Raw genomic sequence first — 21,404 nt, 5'->3', positions numbered from 1 at the left:
TCTAACAGAAAACACAGATTAAACCTCTCCTGATCTTTTCGTCGAGAAACGAAAAATCCATTAGGTTTTGTAGCTGGAATTTGAGGAAGGAAAAGAGAGATGAACAATCTCATTGTCCAATAATTTCATGCCTTTACTAGTCGAAACCGCAGTGACGAATGTGCTTCCCACCAAGAACCAATCCGGCTCAATCTTGAAATCGCCATCCTCCAAATTCTGAGGTCTTACATGTCGGACCGAAATCAATTCACAGTCAGCAACTTCCTTCTTCACCCTCTTAGCAGCTGACTCCTCAGACCTGGAAATCCGAGCCCCTGTGATTCTATTCGCCTGATTTTTGAGTATTTCGGACCCGACTACTGATCAGATTTTGATCACATTCTCTTGTAGTTGGATCAAACCTTGTTGGGCGTCGGGAACTTGCTGCTTGATATGATGGGTCGAAATGGGTTTGGCCCTTTTGATCGAACCCTAACTGTTTTGTAAGCTCTTACGCTTCAGGTTCATTCGACTCTTCTTGGTTGATCGTAGACATGGATGATGATGGATCAGATGCAGAGTAAGTACGAAGAAGATGAATGTGAAACAGAGGAGGTATTCGTGTGGATGGAGATTTTGGGGAAGTGAACAAACAGCGAAATGGGTCAAGGTTTTGGCGACTAATTTTGGCGCGAAACAATGTAACGCCACCGTAAAGCAACTTAGATGTAAAATTTCCCAGATTATCGCGAGTAAATTACCTAGCATTAATCACAAGTAATTAAGAAGACAATGTTAGGAATTTGAGACCGAAGTTCTAAAACAGCCCTACCCCGAGGGAGATTTCTCGAGGTCAATACTTGCTAGAACCATTGTTGTGTCCTCCGCCGCCGAAGCACCACCAACTTGATCCTCAACCATGTCCAAAGCACGTTTTGCACTAGCAAACTTGCACTTCTTCACCTCCTTAGCCGTCGCCGAAAAAAAAAAAGTTAATATCTTAGGGTATCTTAATTAATTAACCAAAAAAGTGTTGGAGAGGAAAGATCCCACATTGGAAAAGTGACAAATAAAATATAACTTATAAGTGGGTGGATCTCACCCAATTGTACCGAGGCCTTTTGTGATTAAAACCCAACACCTATCGGGTGGTGAAGTTGGGACAGTATCTGTACAATGGTGGGCCACAGGCCACACTTGTCGCTGTTTAACATGGTATCAGAGCGGGTTACCCATGTATGCATGCCTCATGGCCACACGGGTTCCACGTCACCCAAAGTTGTCCACGTGAATGGCTTGAAAATTCGCCACACGTGTGGGGGCGTGTTGAGAATATATACATCCTACATGGGAAAAATGGGACATTGCCTATGGGTTTATAAGGGTTTGGGCCACTCCATCCATTGCCAATTGGTTTTGGATGTGAACTCCAGATTACTTTATCATGTCAAACAGCGACAAGTGTGGCCTGTGGCCCACCATTGTACCGATACTGTCCCAACTTAACCACCCGATAGGTATTGGGTTTTAATCACAATAGGCCTCGGTACAATTGGGTGAGATCCACCCACTTATAAGATATATTTTATTTGTCACTTTTCCAATGTGGGATCTTTCCTCTCCAACACGCCCCCTCACGTGCAACCTAGCTCTAGGTATGCACGTGGAATTAATTGACAAACCCGATTCCACTTTGGAAATCGGGTCACAAGTCCCACATTAGAGACTTGACCAATCACATAACAATCCAAGGCCCACATCGGACACTTGGCAATAATCCAATCGGAAACTTCCGATGGCCAATTTAATAAACCCAAACTAGGTCCATGATTGGAGAGGAGATTGGTGAATCAATTAATGAATGAACCCATATCCAGGTCCATGATGATGAAGCAATTGGAGAGAGACCCGCTCTGATACCATGTTAAACAGCGACAAGTGTGGCCTGTGGCCCACCATTGTACCGATACTGTCCCAACTTAACCACCCGATAGGTGTTGGGTTTTAATCACAAAAGGCCTCGGTACAATTGGGTGAGATCCACCCACTTATAAGTTATATTTTATTTGTCACTTTTCCAATGTGGGATCTTTCCTCTCCAACAGTTATCCCTTTTACATTTTTTTCTTTTCGATTTAGTTTATTTTAGGATGCCAAAGAATGATGTGGTGTTTGTAATGGTTGGATTTGTAGATTGGTCGGTTTCCAATGGAATGGGCAAAATGTGTTGTTCTTCTTGTGAATTCTGGTAAGATTAAAATTCTTGGGCGGTTTATGGGTGCGCCAAAGTTCTTATCTATGATGCAAGATATCATATTGTCTGTAAGGTATAACTCCTACCATTTGTTGTCCTATCCTCATTCACCCAAAAGTGTGGGTTACCAGCACAGTCAACTCCTGCCAGCTAAAACTCCTGCTGTAATTTCTTCGCTTCTTGGAATCCGCCATGTCTGGAAAGGATACGATCTGTTCTTGGTCATTTCTAGATGTAGAGACGCCAAAACTGCCTCGTTTGTTTGCCGCGGCGGTGGAGAAACCTGTGGTTTCTGTGGTGCATCTGCCTGTGCCTGAAATTCAGGATGGAAAAGTAACAGTCACGATCTCGGAGGAAGGTTATCAATCGGGCTTAGAGAAGTGCAGACATATGCTTTTGGCTCGCCTCCATTTAGATACTAAAGAAAAACCCTATTCTCTAGTTGATTTGCGCAAGAAACGAGTATGGTTTGGGGTGAGATTGGTCAGTGGAGCATCATTCCGATGGGGAAGGGCTATTTTACCTTCAAATTTCAGTCTGATGAGATGATGTCGATGGTTTGGGGGAAAGGGGCGATAGTGTTGAAGCCTGGTCTTCTTAGATTCATGCGATGGACACCCAACTTCTCTCCTGCCAAACAAAGAAACACCAATGCTCAGGTGTGGGTGCGACTGTGGAATTTAGGCCTGGAATTTTGGGAGCCTTTAACACTATTTGAGATAGCTAATGGAATTGGTGTTCCAGTGAAAATTGATCAGAACATGATGGAGAGGAAGCTAGGGCTTTATGCTAGGGTGTTGGTGGATATTGACCTCTCCAAGGATCCTCCCTGTGACTTGACTGTTCAGAGGAAAAGTGGTGAGGTTGTGGTGGTGGAGATTGAGTACGAGCGCCTTCCGGATTATTGTTTTCATTGTGGTAATGTGGGACATGTGGTTTTAGCGTGCAAGCTAGTGACGAAGCCTGTTGGTCCTCCGTAAACAGAGACAATAGAGAGGGTTAGGGGGCGCTCACGCAAGCATAAGCCCCGACGTCGTCCAAAACTTAAGCAGGTTTATGTTTCTAAGCAACCCAGGAAGGAGACGGGGAAGCAAGTATTCATAAACAATACTCCCCCATTGGCAAATGATCCAGGAGAGGTTCCTTCTTTCTCTAAAGTTCCCCAAGTGGTATTGGGGAATGGCACTGAAGGAGTTTTTGGTCCTGTTGATCATGGAATCATTGAGGAAAATGGAGTGATTATTGGGGCTGACCACCAACCGGGTCAGGTGAACAATGTGGTGCAACAAATTGTGGGGAGGAGTGTGCATGACAGTGATCAACAAATTATTATTGTACCTCAGGAAGCAAACGAAGATGTTGAGCAAACAAATGGGGTTGAACAATTGGAAGAAGATGGGATTCACAGTGGCAACGATGATGATGGTGGCTGTGACAGAAATGTCAATGAGGGTTCTGCTTAAGAGGGTGTTCCTCAGCCTCGGGTTGAAGTGACCACAATATCCATGGAAAATTAGTACGAGGAAACAGAGCGTGCAGATAATGAGGAAGGTTTTATTAAAGTGTTGTCTAAGAGTCAATGTAAATCAATGAGAAGGGCAACGCAGACTGCAAGCAGGGAGGCTTATGTTCGTCGTTCTAAAGAAGTTCCCGATGAAGATATTATATTGGAATCTTCGGGGCATTGCGAATGACCCCACGCAGAATGTCTTACAGGAATTTATTCGGACTCATAATCCGGAAGTGTTATGTATAGTTGAGCCCTTTGTTTCTCTAAGTTCTATCCATGCTGCTTTTTGGCGTTCCATGGGCATGGTGCCTGTGTGCACTAATGATCGTTCTTCTTCTTTGCCGAACTTGTGGATCTTATGTAAATCTTCAATGGTACCCTGGGTTCGTGTGTTATCTAGGACGGATCAGCAAGTCTCTATACAAGTTGTGTTTGATACTGTAAATTGTGTTATCACTTCAGTCTATGCCCGCACCACGCAGCTGAACGATGTAGATGTGGACTGATATTGCTGATGTTAAGGGCAGGTTTGTTACTGGACCATGGTTAGTTTTTGGTGATTTCAATGCAGTGTTGGGGGCTCATGAAAAGAAAGGGGGAGCGCCTGTTTGTCAACGATCATGTGTAGACATCTGTGAATTGGTTCATGTGGACACGAAAGGGGCTGAGTTTACTTGGGTACCAAAGAAGAGGTGTTCAAGGTAAGGTTGAGCAGCAGTTGGATAGAAGCCTAGCCAATTTAGCATGGTTAGATGTGTGGGACAAATATGATTGTTGTACGTTGCCTCGGCATTGCTTAGATCATAATCCTCTCTTAATGTCCTTCTCTAAGGCCACAGGGGCTCGTCAAAGTCTCTTCCGGTTTCGTAAGATGTGGTTGGAGCATAGAGATTTTAAAGGTTTTGTCATGAATTGCTGGTCTTCTATTTCTTCCCATGGTTGCCCTCTATTGGTCCTTTGGCATAAGTTAAGGGTCTTGCTTAAAGCTCTCCGTACATGGAATTGGGAGGTTTATGGTGATCTACATCAGCGTGTCAATTATGATCTAAATGCCTTAGAAGCTCTTCAACATGCAATTTCTTCAGGTGGTACTGATGATGACTTTACAAAAGAGAACAAACTTCAAGCCAATTTAAATGAGTCTTTAAGACTGCAAGAACTATTCTGGCATGAGAAGTCGAGGGTGCGATGGTTATCAGAAGGAGATCGTAATACTTCTTTTTTCCATGCTCAGTGTCGTGCCCGCAGGATGAGGTCTTCAATATCTTTTCTTCGAGATGATAATCAGGTTTATGAGGATCCTATATCTATCCAGAATCATATTATTGACTATTATATGGACCTTTTTGCTAGTCATGCAGATTTTACTGATAATGGGCTTGTAGATAAGGTGATTCCTTCAATGGTTACTAATGATGACAATACGACACTCACTTCAATTCCGTCTGCCGAAGAAATTTTTGGTGCATTGAAGTCCTTGGATATGGACAGCACTCCTGGCCCTGATGGCTTTAATGGGCATTTCTTTATTTCTTGCTGGGACATAGTCGGTGTAGATGTGGTGAATGCAATTCGTTATTTCTTTACACAGGGTGAGTTGACGAATTCTTTCAATTCCGGTCTTATTATCTTGATTCCGAAGGTCGATCATGCCGACTCTATTAAGCAATTCCGCCCTATTGCTCTTACGAACTTTGTTTTCAAGATAATCCTGAAGATTTTGGCGCTTAGGCTTGCTTCAGTGGCTTCTCGAATTATTTCTCCTCAACAACATGCTTTTGTTCCGGGGCGAAATATTTCTGATGCTATTGTAATGACTTCAGAATGTTTTAATCTTTTGAATTCAAGGTGTTATGGTGGTAATGTGGCTATCAAGATAGACATAACTAAAGCTTTTGATACTATCTCTTTGGGTTTTCTTCTTAAAGTCCTCGAAGCCTTTGGTTTTCATCCAAAGTTTGTTTTATGGGTAAAAAGCCTTCTTCAGTCTGCAAAGCTTTCTCTCTTAATTCATGGAAGGCCAGTGGGTTATTTTTCTTGTGGAAGAGATGTGCGGCAGGGCGACCCTTTATCTCCTTTACTATTTTGTTTGGCGGAGGAGGTCCTTAGTCGTGGCCTTACAGAGATGGTGAACTCTACAAAGTTAAAGCTTATTTCTTCTCCCCGCAATACTAGGGCACCGTCACATGTCTTATTCGCAGATGATGTTATAGTGTTCTGCCGTGGTGACAAGCGTAATCTTGATCGGGTAATGCATTTCTTTGATAAGTATGGTCGTGCAGTCGTGCTTCAGGGCAGTTCATTAATAAATCCAAATCTCAAGTATTTATTAGCAAGCATCTACACCATCGACGTCATTCTATTGCTTCAACTTTGGGAATTTCTCTTGGATCCGACTCTTTTACCTATTTGGGTGTTCCCATCTTTCGCGGTAAGCCAAGAGCCTTGTACTTTCAGCCCATTGTTGACAAAATTCGATTGTGATTTTCTAGTTGGATGGGCTCTCTCTTATCAATGGCAGGAAGACTTCAATTGATCAAGGCTGTTATTTATAGTATGCTTGTTTATAGCTTCCAGGTGTATGAGTGGCCGATTTCCTTGCTGCGTCGGATAGAGGTTTGGTGCCGGAATTTCTTATGGTTAGGTTCAATTGACAAACGTGGAGTTCCTTTAGTTTCATGGAAGTCTTGTTGTGCTTCAGTAGATGAAGGAGGGTTGGGGCTCAGGTAACTAGTTCTGCTTAATCAATCTCTACTTCTAAAAAGGTGTTGGGAAATATATTCTTCTTCTGCCATGAGTTGTTTGTTCATTTGAAATAGATTTTGGCGTGGCGGTTTGATGAGGCGTTCTTATGTTCCTTCATCCATATGGCCTTGGGTGAAGAAGTTTTGGTCAGTGGTTATGGAGAATGCACAATGGTTGATTGGTCAGGGTACAAATATCTCTTTTTGGAGGGATAATTTTATGGGGAAGCCTATTATTGATTTCTTTGGACCTCATACTATCGTGGACAATCTGCAAGGGTATGTGGTTGATTATATTAGTAATGGCTCTTGGGTCATTCCTGATCTCCTTCATTTGCATTACCCGGCATTGTGTGAGTTGATAGAAAAAGTCCCCTTAGCTATGGATCCTTGAGCGGAGGATAAGGTAATTTGGTCTTCTGCTACATCAGGGGAGCTCACGGCAAAGAATGCTTTTCAGTTTCTACTCCAACCTTTTCCATCAATGAGTTCTGGTAAGTGTATATGGTCTAAATTTATCACTCCTAGAATGTCTTTACTGACTTGGAAGGTGCTACGGGGTAGGATACTATCAGACGATTTTTTACAGAGAAGAGGAGTGGCTTTGGCATCGAGGTGTGGTCTATGTGGTAGGAACTATGAATCATTAGCTCATATTTTTCTAGAATGTTCTTATTCCAACCAGATTTGGTGCTGCATGTTTTCTAAATTTGAGTTAGGTCCTGTCCCCAGTTCATTAATTGAGGTATGGCAAGTGGGATTGGTTAATCGTAGTCCTCAGTTGAAGGAGTTGTGGTTGGCATGTTTTACCACTGTTCTATGGTTTATATGGCAAGCAAGGAATAAAATGAAGCATGAAGGTCAGGGTTTCAATGTGGCAATAATTTGCCGTTTAATTGTTGGGCATGTTCAATCTGCAAGTCGCATTGCTTCCGGCTATATGACCAACTCTCTTCTTGATCTTCAAGTGTTGAAGCATTTAGGAGTTCAATGCAAGCCGCGCCGTACTCCGTCAGTTATTGAGGTTAATTGGTTCCCTCCTTCTTTTGGGTGGGTGAAAATAAATACTGACGGTGCTTGGAAGCAAGATTCAGGCCGTTGTGGTTATGGAGCCGTTTTTCGTGACTACAGAGGAGATTTCATTGGTGCCTTTGCTTCTAATCATAACATTCCTAGTTCGATAGCGGCAGAGGTAATGGCTGTCATTAAGGCTATTGAGCTAGCTTGGGTAAGGGACTGGAAACATGTATGGCTAGAAGTTGACTCTTCCCTAGTTCTAAACTTTCTGCAGTCCCCTGATTTAGTGCCTTGGCAGCTTTGTATTGAGTGGGGTAATTGTTTATATCGTATTTCTCAAATGCAATTCCGATCTTCACATATCTTTTGAGAAGGGAATCGTGTTGCAGATGCATTAGCAAATTACGGTGCGACTTCTAGTGATCTGACTTGGTGGGATCTAGCTCCTCCTTTCATTGACAGACATTGTCAGAGTGACAGTTTGGGAATGCCGAATTTCTGTTTTTATTAGTTGTTTTTTCCTATAGCTGTTTTCTGTTTGGTATGGGAGGTTTTGGTTTGTTCCCCCTCCCTTTGTGTATTTTTTCTTTCTTCTTTAATAAATTCTCAAAGGTTAAGGTGGCTCCTTGCCTCTTTTAACCTTTGACTTCAGCAAAAAAAAAAAAAAACTCCTACCATTTGTTACCACCTGCATTCCTTGGATAAAATAACTGGTTTTGCGTTTAGTCGAGTAAATGTGCTATATCTTTTGCAGTTTCTTTATCCACCGTACCATTCTATTTTTACGGATGGAGATAAGTCTTTGTGGACGCTACATGCTTCCTCTTTCAGTAATTATACAGTTCCTCCTCTCCTCGGTGTCTTAAATTTGCTAAAAATCTAGGTGGAAGAAGGAAAACAGTACTTTATTAATTTTTTTCTTCCTCTAGTCTTTTGCACACAAACTACGATCCACATATATTGTCAATTCGAATAGCTTCAAGCCTGCAACTTAACTGAATATATGATTTGTCAGGAGGGCTTCTTCAATCTATGTAAACATTTTCACAGGGGAGGCAACCACAAAATTTCAATTGCAACGCTGATGGCAAGAGGAGGAGTGAGTATTTCAATCTTCCTTCTAATCCATATTTAAAAACATATTTAGATTGTGAGGAAACCTTTTAGTGCTTTGGGAATTGGAGTGACTATTATCATGTAAATCTTGTCTCTAACATCAAGAGTTTCTTTATAAATTCTAGATCCTAGCAGATGCAATGGGACTTCGGAAGACTGTGATGACAATTGCTCTAATACTTGCAAGACCATGTAAAAGAGGCTCTAGTGATATCGAAATTACAAAGAAGAGGAAGATAGATTCAGGTACAACTGCCCCATTGAAACCAAAGGGAGGCACTCTTGTTGTTTGTCCCCTGTCTTTGTTAAGCCAGTGGAAGGTAAATAGCTTCCTTGTTTTGTTTCGTATTGAATAATTGCGATAATTGAAGTTGCATATTATATTTAAATTTGGTTATGATGCGATGTCAGAATAATGTAGTAAGAACTTTCTCATATCCTCAATATCAATGTTTTAAAACGCTGAAGGCGTACCCGAGGCGTTTTCGAGAGAGCCTTGCAGCCTTGAGGCATAAGGCGCATAAGGCGTAAGCCTTACGTAATTATCACCTATATTCATGTAATTTCTACTCTTATACATACCACATTATGATTCAACCAAAAGAACATTACTAATTGTCATTCACCAACATATATGCATTCAGTCAGTGATACAAAGCAACAATCTTAATGGTTCAGAACTTCAGATACAAGTCAATGATACAAAGCAACAATCTTAATAGTTGTAACAAACTAACAATCAACAATCTTTAACTCTCATTCAAGATATCTTACCTTAAAATGATAGTAGTGTCTCTGCAAGCACATCTTCAAGTGTGCAGTTCAAACTCCAAGTCTGCAAATCGAAGGGACAGAGCCTTGAATTCAAACCTAGAACAATCCTAACCAATCAAAAATCAGTGACTCTAAATCAACAAACAGAATGAAAAGCAAGAAAATGAAAACCCAGATAAGTGAACTAAAACTTGATCGCCTTTAATTTAGAGACGAAAGGAAATTTTCTTCTGATTCACACCCAGGTGATAACTAACACCCAAAACAATTCCCAGAACAACATAAAACAAACTGGGACAAATGCAAAAAGATAATCGTCACAAAAATAACTGAAAAGACAATATGAAATGAAAACCCAGAATTGATCATCTACAAAACAGTGTTTATCTCAATGACCCATAATTCAAAATCAAACAGAGTTTTGAAAAAGAATTTACCTAGACGATTTGATTTGCTACAGTTGATGTGGGTGTTGTTGTTGTTCTTATTGTTCCTCTTCAAGTCTACAAATCGAACTCCAAGCCTGCAAATCAAACTCCAAGTCTACAAATCGAACTCCAACTCTGCCAATCGAACTCCAAAATCCAAATCGAACTCGAAGGCTGCAAATCAAACTCTAATAATCGAACTCCAAGTCTGCAACTCGAACTCCTTGGTCTCCTTTACAGCCAAATCGAACTCCTTGGTCTCCTTTACAGCCAAATCATTGAGAAAGATAATGGGTTTCTATGAGATTTGCATCAGAAACCAAGGAGAGTGCGAAAGTTGAGAAGGGGAGGCGAATGATTAAGGCTGCTCGATGTCGTGACCTATCTCTTTAAACCTTAGAAACCAAAACGATGTCGTTTCAGAAACGACCCCAAAAAAAAAAAAAGCTGCGCGTACACCTACGACGCCTCAGGCGTCGCTTTTTACGCCTTTGGCGCCTTGATCGCCGCCTCAGGAGCCTCGTCGCCTTCTCATCGAAGCTGACTCAATTTAGGTGCTCATTTTTGCTTTTTAGGCCTCAGGCGCGCCTCAAGGCGCGTTTTTTAATTCATTGCTCAATATATATACAGATACTTCAATAATAAGATGAATATATTGCTGTTTTCCTTTAGTTTCCAGCATATCTTATCAGTTCTTTTATTAATGTCAGGATGAGCTTGAAACTCATTCAGAGCCCAAAAGTAGTTCCATTTTTGTTCACTATGGTGGACACAGGACTGCTAACCCCAAGGCAATCTCAGTACATGATGTGGTCAAAACAACATATGGTGTCTTGGCTGCAGCTTAAAAAAGTGTAAGGAACCTTGCCTTCTTTTTAAGCCAAGTCTTATTATTTGTAATTTGTTAAATGAAAATCTAATATATTAGTCTTCTCATTTCACTCTTTTCGTTTGTTACAATGTGATACAGGATGGAGAGGACAGCCTTTTCCACCAGGTTGACTGGTATAGGGTGGTGCTTGATGAAGCTCATACCATTAAATCTTCAAGGACCCAAGGTGCTCGATCAGGCTGTTTTCGATCACCTTGTCATCGCATTGCAGATGGTGTTTGACTGGAACTCCTATTCATGTCTGCTTGCTGTTGTCATGCTTGATAAATATTGAGTGTGGTTAGTGAAGAATATGTGATACTGTGCATTCTAGACGGTAGTTTTTTCCCATTGTGCATTTTTGAGAACTCTAATAAGTTGTCTCTAGCATAGTAGAGGTGGTTAATATATTAGTACTGACATTATTTATAAAATCCTTCGGTCATCAATTGTTGCAGAATAATTTGGAAGATCTCTACAGCCTCCTATGCTTCTTCCATGTTGAACCATGGTGCAACTGGGCATGGTATGCCAAATATTGTTTAATTTTAAGATGAATGCTAGTTCAACTATGACTAGTGGGGATGGCAGATTTATAGGTTACTAATATAATTTTGTTAAGAGAAAATTAGATATACAAATTAATTCAAAAGCCTTATGAGATTGGTGATCCAAGAGGACTGAGATTGATAAAGGCCATTTTGAGACCACTGATGTTAAGAAGAACAAAAGAAACAAAGGATAAAGTGGGAAGGTGAGTACTCTTGAGAGCTATTTTGAATCTCCCTCCCTTTCTCTCTCTCAACATGCATTATGAGGTACTGAACTCTTCGTAGGATTTTAATGTTTGGTGTTATCTCTTTTGGACTTTCCTCCGCTCTTGGTCTTTATTTACGTTAAAAGATTTTCAAACCCATGAAAGTTAGTCAATCCGCTGAGAAGCACTGAATCTGTGGATACCTTTCTTCACAGAAATCACCTCACTGCATTCTTGGTCAGCCATAACAACGCAGTTCTCCGCTGAACCACGGAACTGCGGCGGCTGGGATAAGATCATAGCCAAAACATCAATGTCGACAGGCTATTGTTTTGATCTAAACCACCTCAATTCGAAAGGGACTAGAACCAATTCACACTTCAAAGTCCCTGGCATTCACATTGCAAAGACATTAAGGCACCATGAATTCGGCCGAAAGAAGACAACTTATTTGGTTCATTTTCTTATTGAAGATCGCTTTGCTCGGAAGCCAAAGGTTCTCTCTATACAATAATTAATATAAATGAAATGCTGGGAAAAATGAACACGGAAGAATTATAAATATTATACAAATATCTAGCTATTTTTGGGGCATAGATGGGACTTGCGTCACTCGATCCCTACACTGAAACTCATCGTCATACAAAATTGAAAAGGACGTCCGCTTACTTGAATTATTTTGGCCCAGTTGTGCACCTCTGTCTACTTGTGGTTTGTGAAAGTGGAGCTCCTCTTGGTCTCTTTCCATGCATCGCTCATATGCTGCCAGCCACATTGCATTATTTGTGTCGAGAAATGAGCCCCTTTCCGATTTCATGGAAAGTATACTTCCATCGATTCATAGAGCTGTGACAATTGCTCATAATGCAATTCTACCAGTTAATGTCGCAACACTCGGTTCAGAATCATTTCTTGGCAGGCAAATGACCAAGTTGGTTTATCAGCAATGAGTTTATCTTGTGCTTGCCACATCCAATTTTTGCCCAGTCTCTGCTTCGGTAAATTGTCCGTGAACTGTACTGGTTGTCTCATTAAACTAAAACTCTAAGGAGTCAACCCAGATAATACTCGACCTCAGCATACTTATTCTCCCTCCAACTGACATTCAAACCATTGAGTGTGAACAGTCAGATGCTGAACACTACTTTTACAATGCCCTTTTTAGGAGATCAAAAGTAAGTTATGTCAACACTAATTGTGGCCAACTTTCAACTGAATTGAGAATGTACTTGCAAATGCAGTATTATTTGCTTACAGATTTGTAATCACTTGGCACTTTCAGCAGTCTTGTTTTCATGGCTATTCATAGCTAATAATTTTTTATGCAAAAATGTACAGGTCCACTTTGACCAGTTTGTAGCCGAAGGCAAGGTTCTTCACAACTATGCAAATATCCTTGAACTACTACTTCAATTGAGGCAGTGTTGCAACCATCCATTTCTTGTCATGAGGTGGGAATGAATTTGCATTTATTTTGACTCAACCACTAGGTTTTTGTCCTTGTTTCATTAGCTGTAACTGCTTCTAATACTCGTTGGTTTGGAGTACTGCAGTCGGAGCGATTCACAAAAGAAAAGCAGCCAGGGTGATTCACAAAAGTATGCAGACTTGGACAAGCTTGCACGAATATTTCTTGAAGCTAACCAGGATGCTTCCACTTCGAAGCAGACTGTCCCCAGCCGAGCATATGTCGAAGAGGTTGTTGAGGGTATCCGTAAGGGTGAAAACAGAGAGTGTCCCATATGCTTGGAGTTTGCATCTGATCCTATACTTACACCATGCGTTCATAAGATGTGCAGGGAGTGTCTTCTCTCGAGCTGGGGAAGACCAACTCGTCATCCATGCCCGTTATGTCGGAGATTGATAAAACAAACTGACCCCATATCTTGCCCAACTGAAAGCCGCTTTCAGGTTGATTTTGTTGAAGATTGGAAAGAATCTTCAAAGGTTGCAAAGCTCTTGGATTTCTTCGAGCATATTCTTCAATCAGGTTCTGGTGAAAAAAGCATTATTTTCAGTCAGTGGACTGCATTTTTGGATCTCTTGGAGATTCCTATGAAGACAAGAGGAATTCAGTTTCTTAGTTTGATGGGAAGCTGATGCAGCCACAGAGGGAGAGGGTTTTGAATGAGTTCAATGGGACCAGAGTGAAAAGGGTAAGCAGCAAAAATTGCATTTTGTTCCTTGCAGTTATAATTTGGTGATAATCTTCTTGCTTGTTAATATCCTGCATGTATTATGTCTCAGGTGTTGTTAACGTCTTTGAAAACTGGCGGTGTTGGTCTAAATTTAACTGCAGCATCTAACGTCTTCTTAATGGTACTTTCAATCTTTTATGTTTATAATTATTTCATCTGTTGAGAACTTGAATACTTTTTACCCCGCAATTAAGCACGATATGCTCACCCTCTTTTAGGATCCATGGTGGAATCCTGCGGTTGAGGAGCAAGCAATAATGAGCATTCATCGCATTGGACAAAAGCGAACAGTCACCGTTAGAAGATTTATTGTCAAGGTGAGTATGTTTTTGTTATGGTCTTCAGCAGTCTAGCAGTTATACAAGCCTGTTCATGGGAGAAGTGGGATAAATGTCACCTGAACTCTGAATTGCGTTCTTTAGAGATAATGATTGGCTAATATTCTGCATCACTAGGCCTAGTGTCAGGTCAAATACATATAACTTCAATTCCGCCTTTTTTTTTGTTTTGTTTTTTTTTTTTTTTTTGTCCATTTATCCCATTTTGAGAGATTTTTTTCCCACTTACCCCATTAAGTTTTTTAATAGAAAATTACATAGTAGCACATGACCAAAGATGTAAATACAGAAAACCCACTTACTAAAAGATTTATACAAATAAGGACATGAGCCCAGGCCCAAAAACCAAATGATACAAGCCTGATTCCCAGTTTTAATAAAAATGACCAAAATGTTCTCGTTTCACCACAATTTACGACACTGCCACTATCTAATACCCAAAACCGTAAACCGATCTAAACCCTCAATCTGGGTATTCTAAAAGAATAGCATGGTCTCTGTAATCTCGATGAGAATCCGACCTTGGGTATCGATACCAGTGTTCCGGCGACCATTATCACCTGTTTTCTCGGTTCCGGAAAGGTGGGTTTCGATTTCTCTGCTTTTCATTGTGTTTATGCAATCTGGGTTTTGATCACTGAGAAAGGGAAGAGCGGCAGCGAAAAATGCCGAGTCCATTGAGAAAGACGCCGTGCATGCCGGAACTAGGCTCGCCGAGATCCGAAACATTGGTGCAGGTTTCGAACTTCATTGCTGATTCAGAATCGTCTTTCGATCTCCACCACCTTGCGACTCCGGTGATTTCTGAAGAAGATGGCGGAGAAAGATTCCGTCGCGGCTCCATGTGGTGATGGAATTGTAATGGAGTTCCGGATTCCGAAACCTCTAAGATCGAAGAGTGAGAGTACTGTCGGATTCGCCGAGAAACTAACCTTCGATTTCACTGCAGAGACCTCAGCCATACTATACTCATGGTCATCCAACATTCACCGTTGTCACTGCAATCTACCACAAGATAACAAGCTGCACTATATTGAAGCTCAATAATGGAAGGCTGAAATTTCACTTGGGCATTTTCTCGAACACTGGGTGTGCATGGCTACTCGTTATTATTCTTGGGCTACCTTGGCAGGTAATTAAAGAGATTAGAGCTGTGGCATTGAGTTTAGAAATTTGAGACAAAGCTGCTGTAAATTGCTGTGGAATTGTAAGAGTGATCGCAATTGGAGCAATTGGGAATGCACAATACTTCAGTGGCGGACGCAGGAATATATAGAAAAGAGTAATTTAATTTAATCAACGAAGTCATCGATTTGGAAAGTAAACTAGAACTAACCTTCAAGATCGTCAATCCAAGACTGAGTTGCAGAAGGGCAGAGATTGCATGAAGACTCAAAGAGTCGAAGTCGGACTAAATCGAAGAAAGTCAGGAAGGATTGAGTTTGTTGTTTGGGGATTGGAGATTCTCAGTGGAACAAAAACAATGGGAAATGGGGTCGTATGGGTCTCTGGGAAAGGCAAGCTGCACGCCTTCAGCCTCTACATATACTTAATTATATATGATAGTGCTTTGGTGAAACAGAATAGCACCATATGGCCATACACATCAACAATCAATTATCTATTATATTATTATATAAAAATAGCTGACATAAAATATAAAAAAGAATCTCAGTTGCCACATGTCAAAAGCTGACTGGGGCAGTAGCCCCTACTCATCCCTACGTGTGTCCGTCACTGACTGCACTAGTAGTGAGGTCATAACAGTAGCAGGATTGAACAAGTGCAATAGGAGAACACGAGTACGAGGGCAGTAGCAGAACTAGACAAGTGCAGTAGCAGGATTAGGTGATGACGAGTAGCAAAACTGGACAGTATGAGTGCAACGAGTGCAGTAGCAGGATTGGACAAGCGCAGTAGCAGTAATGGGCGATGACGAGTAGCAAAACTGGACTATATGAGTGCAGCGAGTGCAGTAGCAGGATTGGGCGATGACGAGCGCAGTAGCAGAACTGGACTAGTATGAGTGCAGTGCAGTAGCAGGATTGGACTAGTATAGTAGCAGGATTAGGCGATGATGAGTGCAGTAGCAGAACACGAGTACAAGTGCAGTAGCAGAACTGGAAGAATATGAGATTATTCTCAGAAAAAAAAAAAAAAAAAAAAAAAAAGTAACATAAAGGGATTAGAAGTAAAAAAAAAGTAATTAAGGGTAAAAAAAAAAATTAACCCATGACATGTGACAAGTGTAAAGCAGATTATCCTTATTTGTAAGATTTAATCATTATAAAGGGATTAGAAGTCAAAATAAGTAGTTAAGGGTAAGAAAGTAAATTAACTCATGACATGTGGCAAGTGGAGAACATATTGTCCTTATTTGTAAGATTTAGTCCTTATATGTTTAATTTAATCTTTAAAGGATGTAATTGTTAAGTAATCTTTTGTCAATAACTTATATGTAATTTGTTATTTTTTTAATTCCCTCTTACGCAAAACACTCTAAAAGGAGGTCTTTCCTAATACCCCATTAACATTTTTTTTTTTTTAAAACTTTTTAATACCATTTTACCCTCACCCCTTTGAAACTTAGAGAGAGAGAGAGAGAAAATGGAGGAGAGAGAAACCATAGGAGACTTTGCCGGAGCCCAGTCACTGGCTGCAGGAATCCGGTCACCGGTTGCCGGAATCCTGCCAACTTTCGCCGGATTCCGGTCACCGGCCGCCGCCCACCGGATTTTGCTGAAAATCTCACCGGAAAGGTTTTTTTGCCCGCAATAGACATCTATTGCCCCCTAATAGACCTCTATTGCCCACCTATTGCCCCCCAATAGACGTCTATTGCCCCGATAGTCTATTACCCCCCAATAGACGACTATCAGCCATGTACTGCCCTCCAATAGACGCCTATTGCCCCTCAATAGACTTCTATTGCCCATCGGAAAGATTTATTGCCCCGATAGACATCTATTGTCCACCAATAGAGGGCAATAGAGGTCTATTGCCCCCCCCCCCCCCCAATAGTCTATTGCCCCCTAATAGACATCTATTGCCCCCCAATAGACGTCCACCAATAGAGGGCAATAGAGGTCTATTGCCCCCCCCCAATAGTCTATTGCCCCCTAATAGACGTTTATTGCTCCAATAGACATCTATTGCCCACCAATAGAGGAGCAATAGAGGTCTATTGCCCCAATAGTCTATTACCCCCTAATAGACGTCCATTGCCCCCCAATAGACGACTATCAGCCATATATTGCCCCCCAATAGGACTTTCAGTCACCAGAATAGAAACTAATCTCCCTAAATTTAGACAAATAAAACTTTGATTACAGAAAAAAAAAAAAAAAAAAAACAAGGAGATTACATCAATTCAAAATGTCTATTGCCCCCCAATAGAAGTCTGTCAGCCATGTATTGCCCTCCAATAGACATCTATTGTCCTCCAATAGAATTTTTTGTAGCGGGAATGAGAACTAATCTTCCGAAAATTAGACAAATAAAAATTTGATTAAAGAAAAAAACGAAGAGATTATATCAATTTAAAAATGTCTATTGCCTCCCAATAGATGTCTATTGCCCCTTAATAGACATTTAAAAAAAAAAAATTCTTTCATTTTGTCCCGTTACTTAAAAAAAAAGGGAAAATTTCGCAAACAGTACACCAAGTAAAGGCCACTAATAATTCTTATACACAAAGTTTCAAACCAAATATTTCGATACACGAAATCTGAAACTCGACCCACTATCAGTACACGACGTCAATTTTTGACACCAAAATGTCCATTATGCCCTCAATTCTTTTTTTTTTTTAATATATTTTTTTTCTGTTATTTTTTTTCATTCGTTTCTTCTTCCTTCTTCCGGGCTTACTCCCTCGCTTCCAAAGCCGCCTTCCTCACCTTGCATAACAGAAAAAAAAATGACTCGAGTCATTTATAAATGAAGGAAAAAAAAATAACAGAAAAAAAAATTATAAAAAAAAAAGAACTGAGGACATAATGGACATTTTGGTATCAAAAATTGACGTCGTGTACTGATAGTAGGTCGAGTTTCAGATTTCGTGTACCGAAATGTTTGGTTTGAAACTTTGGGTATAAGAATTATTAGTGACCTTTACTTGGTGTACTGTTTGCGAAATTTTCCCAAAAAAAAAAAAAACCCGATTTGGGCACCCAGAAAATGATCTGGGCACCCAATCTTCTTCTTCCTCAATGACCGGAACCCTCTCTTCTTGCTGCTGATTCAGAATCCATGAAAACCAATCTTCTTCTCAAAGCATTTGAAGTTGAGATTGAGATTTGATGGCTCGAGAAGGTTCGAATCGGCGGTATGTCTCATTGGGGCAGAACTCGGGTTTGAGACTGCAATCGGAATTCTCAAGCAGAATCTGGCGATATCGGACTCGGTCATCGGCGCTCCTGCGTTCTTGAAGGCGTCGAAGATTTTCTGATCGCGGTTGAGGACGACCGCTGTTTGTTCTACAAAACGGAGCTGAGCTCCTTACCGGATCTGGTCCTCGGGTCCGGCGGCGAGTTGAGGCTGCTAAAATCGGAATGGGTTGCCGCATTTGAGAACCAGAGGAAGAAGAAGCTAGAGAGGTCCAGGGTGAGCTTCTCCGACGAGTTGGATCCAGCCGGATCGGAGGGGAAGAGGAAGAACACGGCGGTGGAGAGGGGAAGGAAAGCGACGTCTTCGGTTCGGCGGAGCTTGAGAGAGAGAGAGAGAGAGAGAGAGAGAGAGAGAGAGAGAGAGAGAGAGAGAGAGAGAGAGAGAGAGAGAGAGAGAGAGAGAGAGAGAGAGAGAGAGAGAGAGAGAGAGAGAGAGAGAGAGCAATGAGAGAGAGAGGAGAGCTGGAGAGAGTACTCGATGGCATTGATGTAGTTTTTTAATTAAGCTGAGGTCAAAATTATTATTTCACTTCAAATTGTGTTAGTGGGAATAAAAATTTGTTGCTGGGGTAAGTGGGATGATTTTGGTCCATTTTGTGCTTTGGGTCAAGTACCCTTTTTTTTGTTGAACATACACTACTAGAATAATGTCATTAGACATCGCCACTATTAAATCGGTCAGGATTGCACCTGATGTTAAAAATCATTCTAACATCAGTTTGTGAAAAAACCGATTTCTATTGGTATTATAGACATCAGTCACTAACTGAAACGATGAGAAAGGTTTTGTTCGAAATTTTTTTAAAAATGCGGAGGGACTAACTTTAAAAAATTTGAGAACGCGGGGACTAAAATTTCATTCCCCCCCCCCCCCCCCAACACTTAGCATTTTTTCCGCTTTCTCTAAAATTTCGAACCCAGACCTCCTTCTCCAAGCTGACGGCTGACCTGCATCGACTCCCGATCTCCTTCTCCAAGCTGACCTGCGTCGACTCCCGACCTCATTCTCCAACCTAAGCCTACTGGAGCCGCCTCCAACCTGACCCCGAGTCCCCGACCTCGCTCTCTGACCCCGAGTTCCCCTGTCTCGCTCTGACCCCGAGTCCCCGATCTAGTTTTCCAGACCTCGAGCTTGAGCTCTGATCTGACCTCGAGCTTATTAGCCGACCTGAGCTTGTCATTCTCCAACGTCTAGTCTCGTAGGTCCTGTCTCTCTCTCTCTCTCTTCTCTTGGTTACCACCAGTACTGATTTTCTGTCCGGTTTTGATCTAAAGTTCAGTCTTTTTTGTTTAATTCTTGTGTATTTGAGTTGGGTTTGTCTTTGAATGGCTTAAATGTGTGGTGTTTTGAGCTGGTGCATGTTGATTGTGTTTGATTTTAGTTCTTGCACATGTTGGCTGTCAATCTTCAGAGGAAGATCGTAGATTGAAGGTTTTCAAGAAGGCGTGGTCTTAAGCTATCCTAACTATATAGCAAAATTATACTAGTCAAGATGTGGTTTTCAAGATGAATTATATAGCAAAATTATACTAGTCAACTGGGTCTGAACCCAAGGCCTTAAGCTATCCTAACTATTCACTAATGCATGAATGAGTTTAGCATAGATGCCTTTGATTGATTCGAACTGGTATTCCAACAGCTGTCTAGTTATTGGTGTTTAGTGAGTTGGACTAGTAGCACTTCCTGTTTTTGCCTAGTTTGTTAAGCATTGTGAAATAAGTCGTTCAGCTGGTAAATACCATAATCTCTATATTTTACTGTTTGAGTTATTAAAACTGGACAGGACACGGTGGAGGAACGCCTGCTACAAGTTCAGGCCAGGAAGCAGAGAATGATTGCCGGAGCTCTCACTGATGAGGAAGTTCGATCTGCTAGAATTGAGGAGCTCAAAATGCTTTTCACATGAATTTCTCTATGTATATGGGTAGTTAAAAGAGAGTAGCCTTTGGGGCCTTTTTGTGCGGTCTAGAAGTCATAGACCCCAATTTTGTACATGGTTGGGTCTTGGCATTTCAATGCCAATCACCTTCTCTCTTATTTATTTTAGTTTAGCTACTGTTTCCTAATTATGGGTAAGTTAAAGGTAATGATCCCAGATGAGCAAAGCCTTGTAGTGAGATCACTAATTTGAATGAGAATCCCATTTTTTATTTTATTGTGTTCTTCTTTCTCGAGGTGTAGTATTCAGGTAAGTGAGGAAACTTTGTTCCCACTTGGTAAACTGATTAAGAGAGTCATTTTGGCTAATCGGCTATTGTTTCGAAACCGGTACATTTAATATACCCCTGTATCTAGTTGGTAAAATGCTAAAATCATAAGCCAAGTTATTTAAAAATGGGCATCTTCACAAAGTGAATAAACCAAAATGCTCTCTTTTTTTTTTGTCTTGATAATCAGCAAAATGTTTAGATTACTGGTCATCTACGAATTTATTACAAGCTTTCGCAATGTATTCATAAATAGAATTTCAGTTCTACACAGTTAACATAGAATTACGTAATGTTTTGCAAAATTAGTTGCACGCGCCTTATTTGGTAGATTTTAATTCTATCAGGCCCCTTTTTTCTTATATGTTTTTCTTTTCTAATGTTATAATTATTTAGGGGAAAATAGATTGTTGTGGTGACTGTATGGTTGCAGACTTCAAAGTCCAAATTGAAACTTGATTGGGAAGCTAGGTTTAACATTTGCTTGGGAATAGCTACGGGATTGGTGTATCTACATGAACATCCCAGGCTGAAGATGGTTCACAGTGACATTAAATCCGCTAATATTCTTTTTGATAGATACCTTAAGGCTAAAATATCAGACTTTGGATTGGCAACCCTTTACACCGAAGTTGATCAATTCAAGTTCATCAAAGTAGGAAGTGTCACAACAAGTAGAACTATAAAACAATACCTACTCCCGGCCACTTTATATATACCTGTTGCAATCTTTGACTTGGTGTAATGATAAGTTACCTCTTGTTTCCTACAGGCCATATATGGCACCTGAGTATGTTCGAGGAATTGTGACATCTAAAGCTG

General features: G+C 40.9%; 1 protein-coding gene and 1 pseudogene across 1 annotated transcript; both read left to right on the top strand.

Annotated features, from left to right (window-relative positions):
• Positions 1-2,425: 2,425 nt before the first annotated feature.
• Positions 2,426-3,696, top strand: LOC112198698. Its single transcript, XM_024339827.1, has 3 exons — positions 2,426-2,716; positions 2,770-3,151; positions 3,218-3,696. Exons 1-3 carry the CDS (start codon positions 2,426-2,428, stop codon positions 3,694-3,696), a joined length of 1,152 nt encoding a protein of 383 aa, XP_024195595.1.
• A 3,638-nt stretch (positions 3,697-7,334) lies between these two features.
• LOC112198697 lies at positions 7,335-20,327 on the top strand (annotated as a pseudogene).
• The last annotated feature ends 1,077 nt before the right edge of the window (positions 20,328-21,404 follow it).

Source organism: Rosa chinensis, chromosome 4 (assembly GCF_002994745.2).
Source record: "Rosa chinensis cultivar Old Blush chromosome 4, RchiOBHm-V2, whole genome shotgun sequence".
NCBI classification, from domain to species: domain Eukaryota; kingdom Viridiplantae; phylum Streptophyta; class Magnoliopsida; order Rosales; family Rosaceae; genus Rosa; species Rosa chinensis.
Note: the sequence above shows the minus strand (reverse complement) of the source record. Positions and strands in the feature narration are given on the sequence as shown.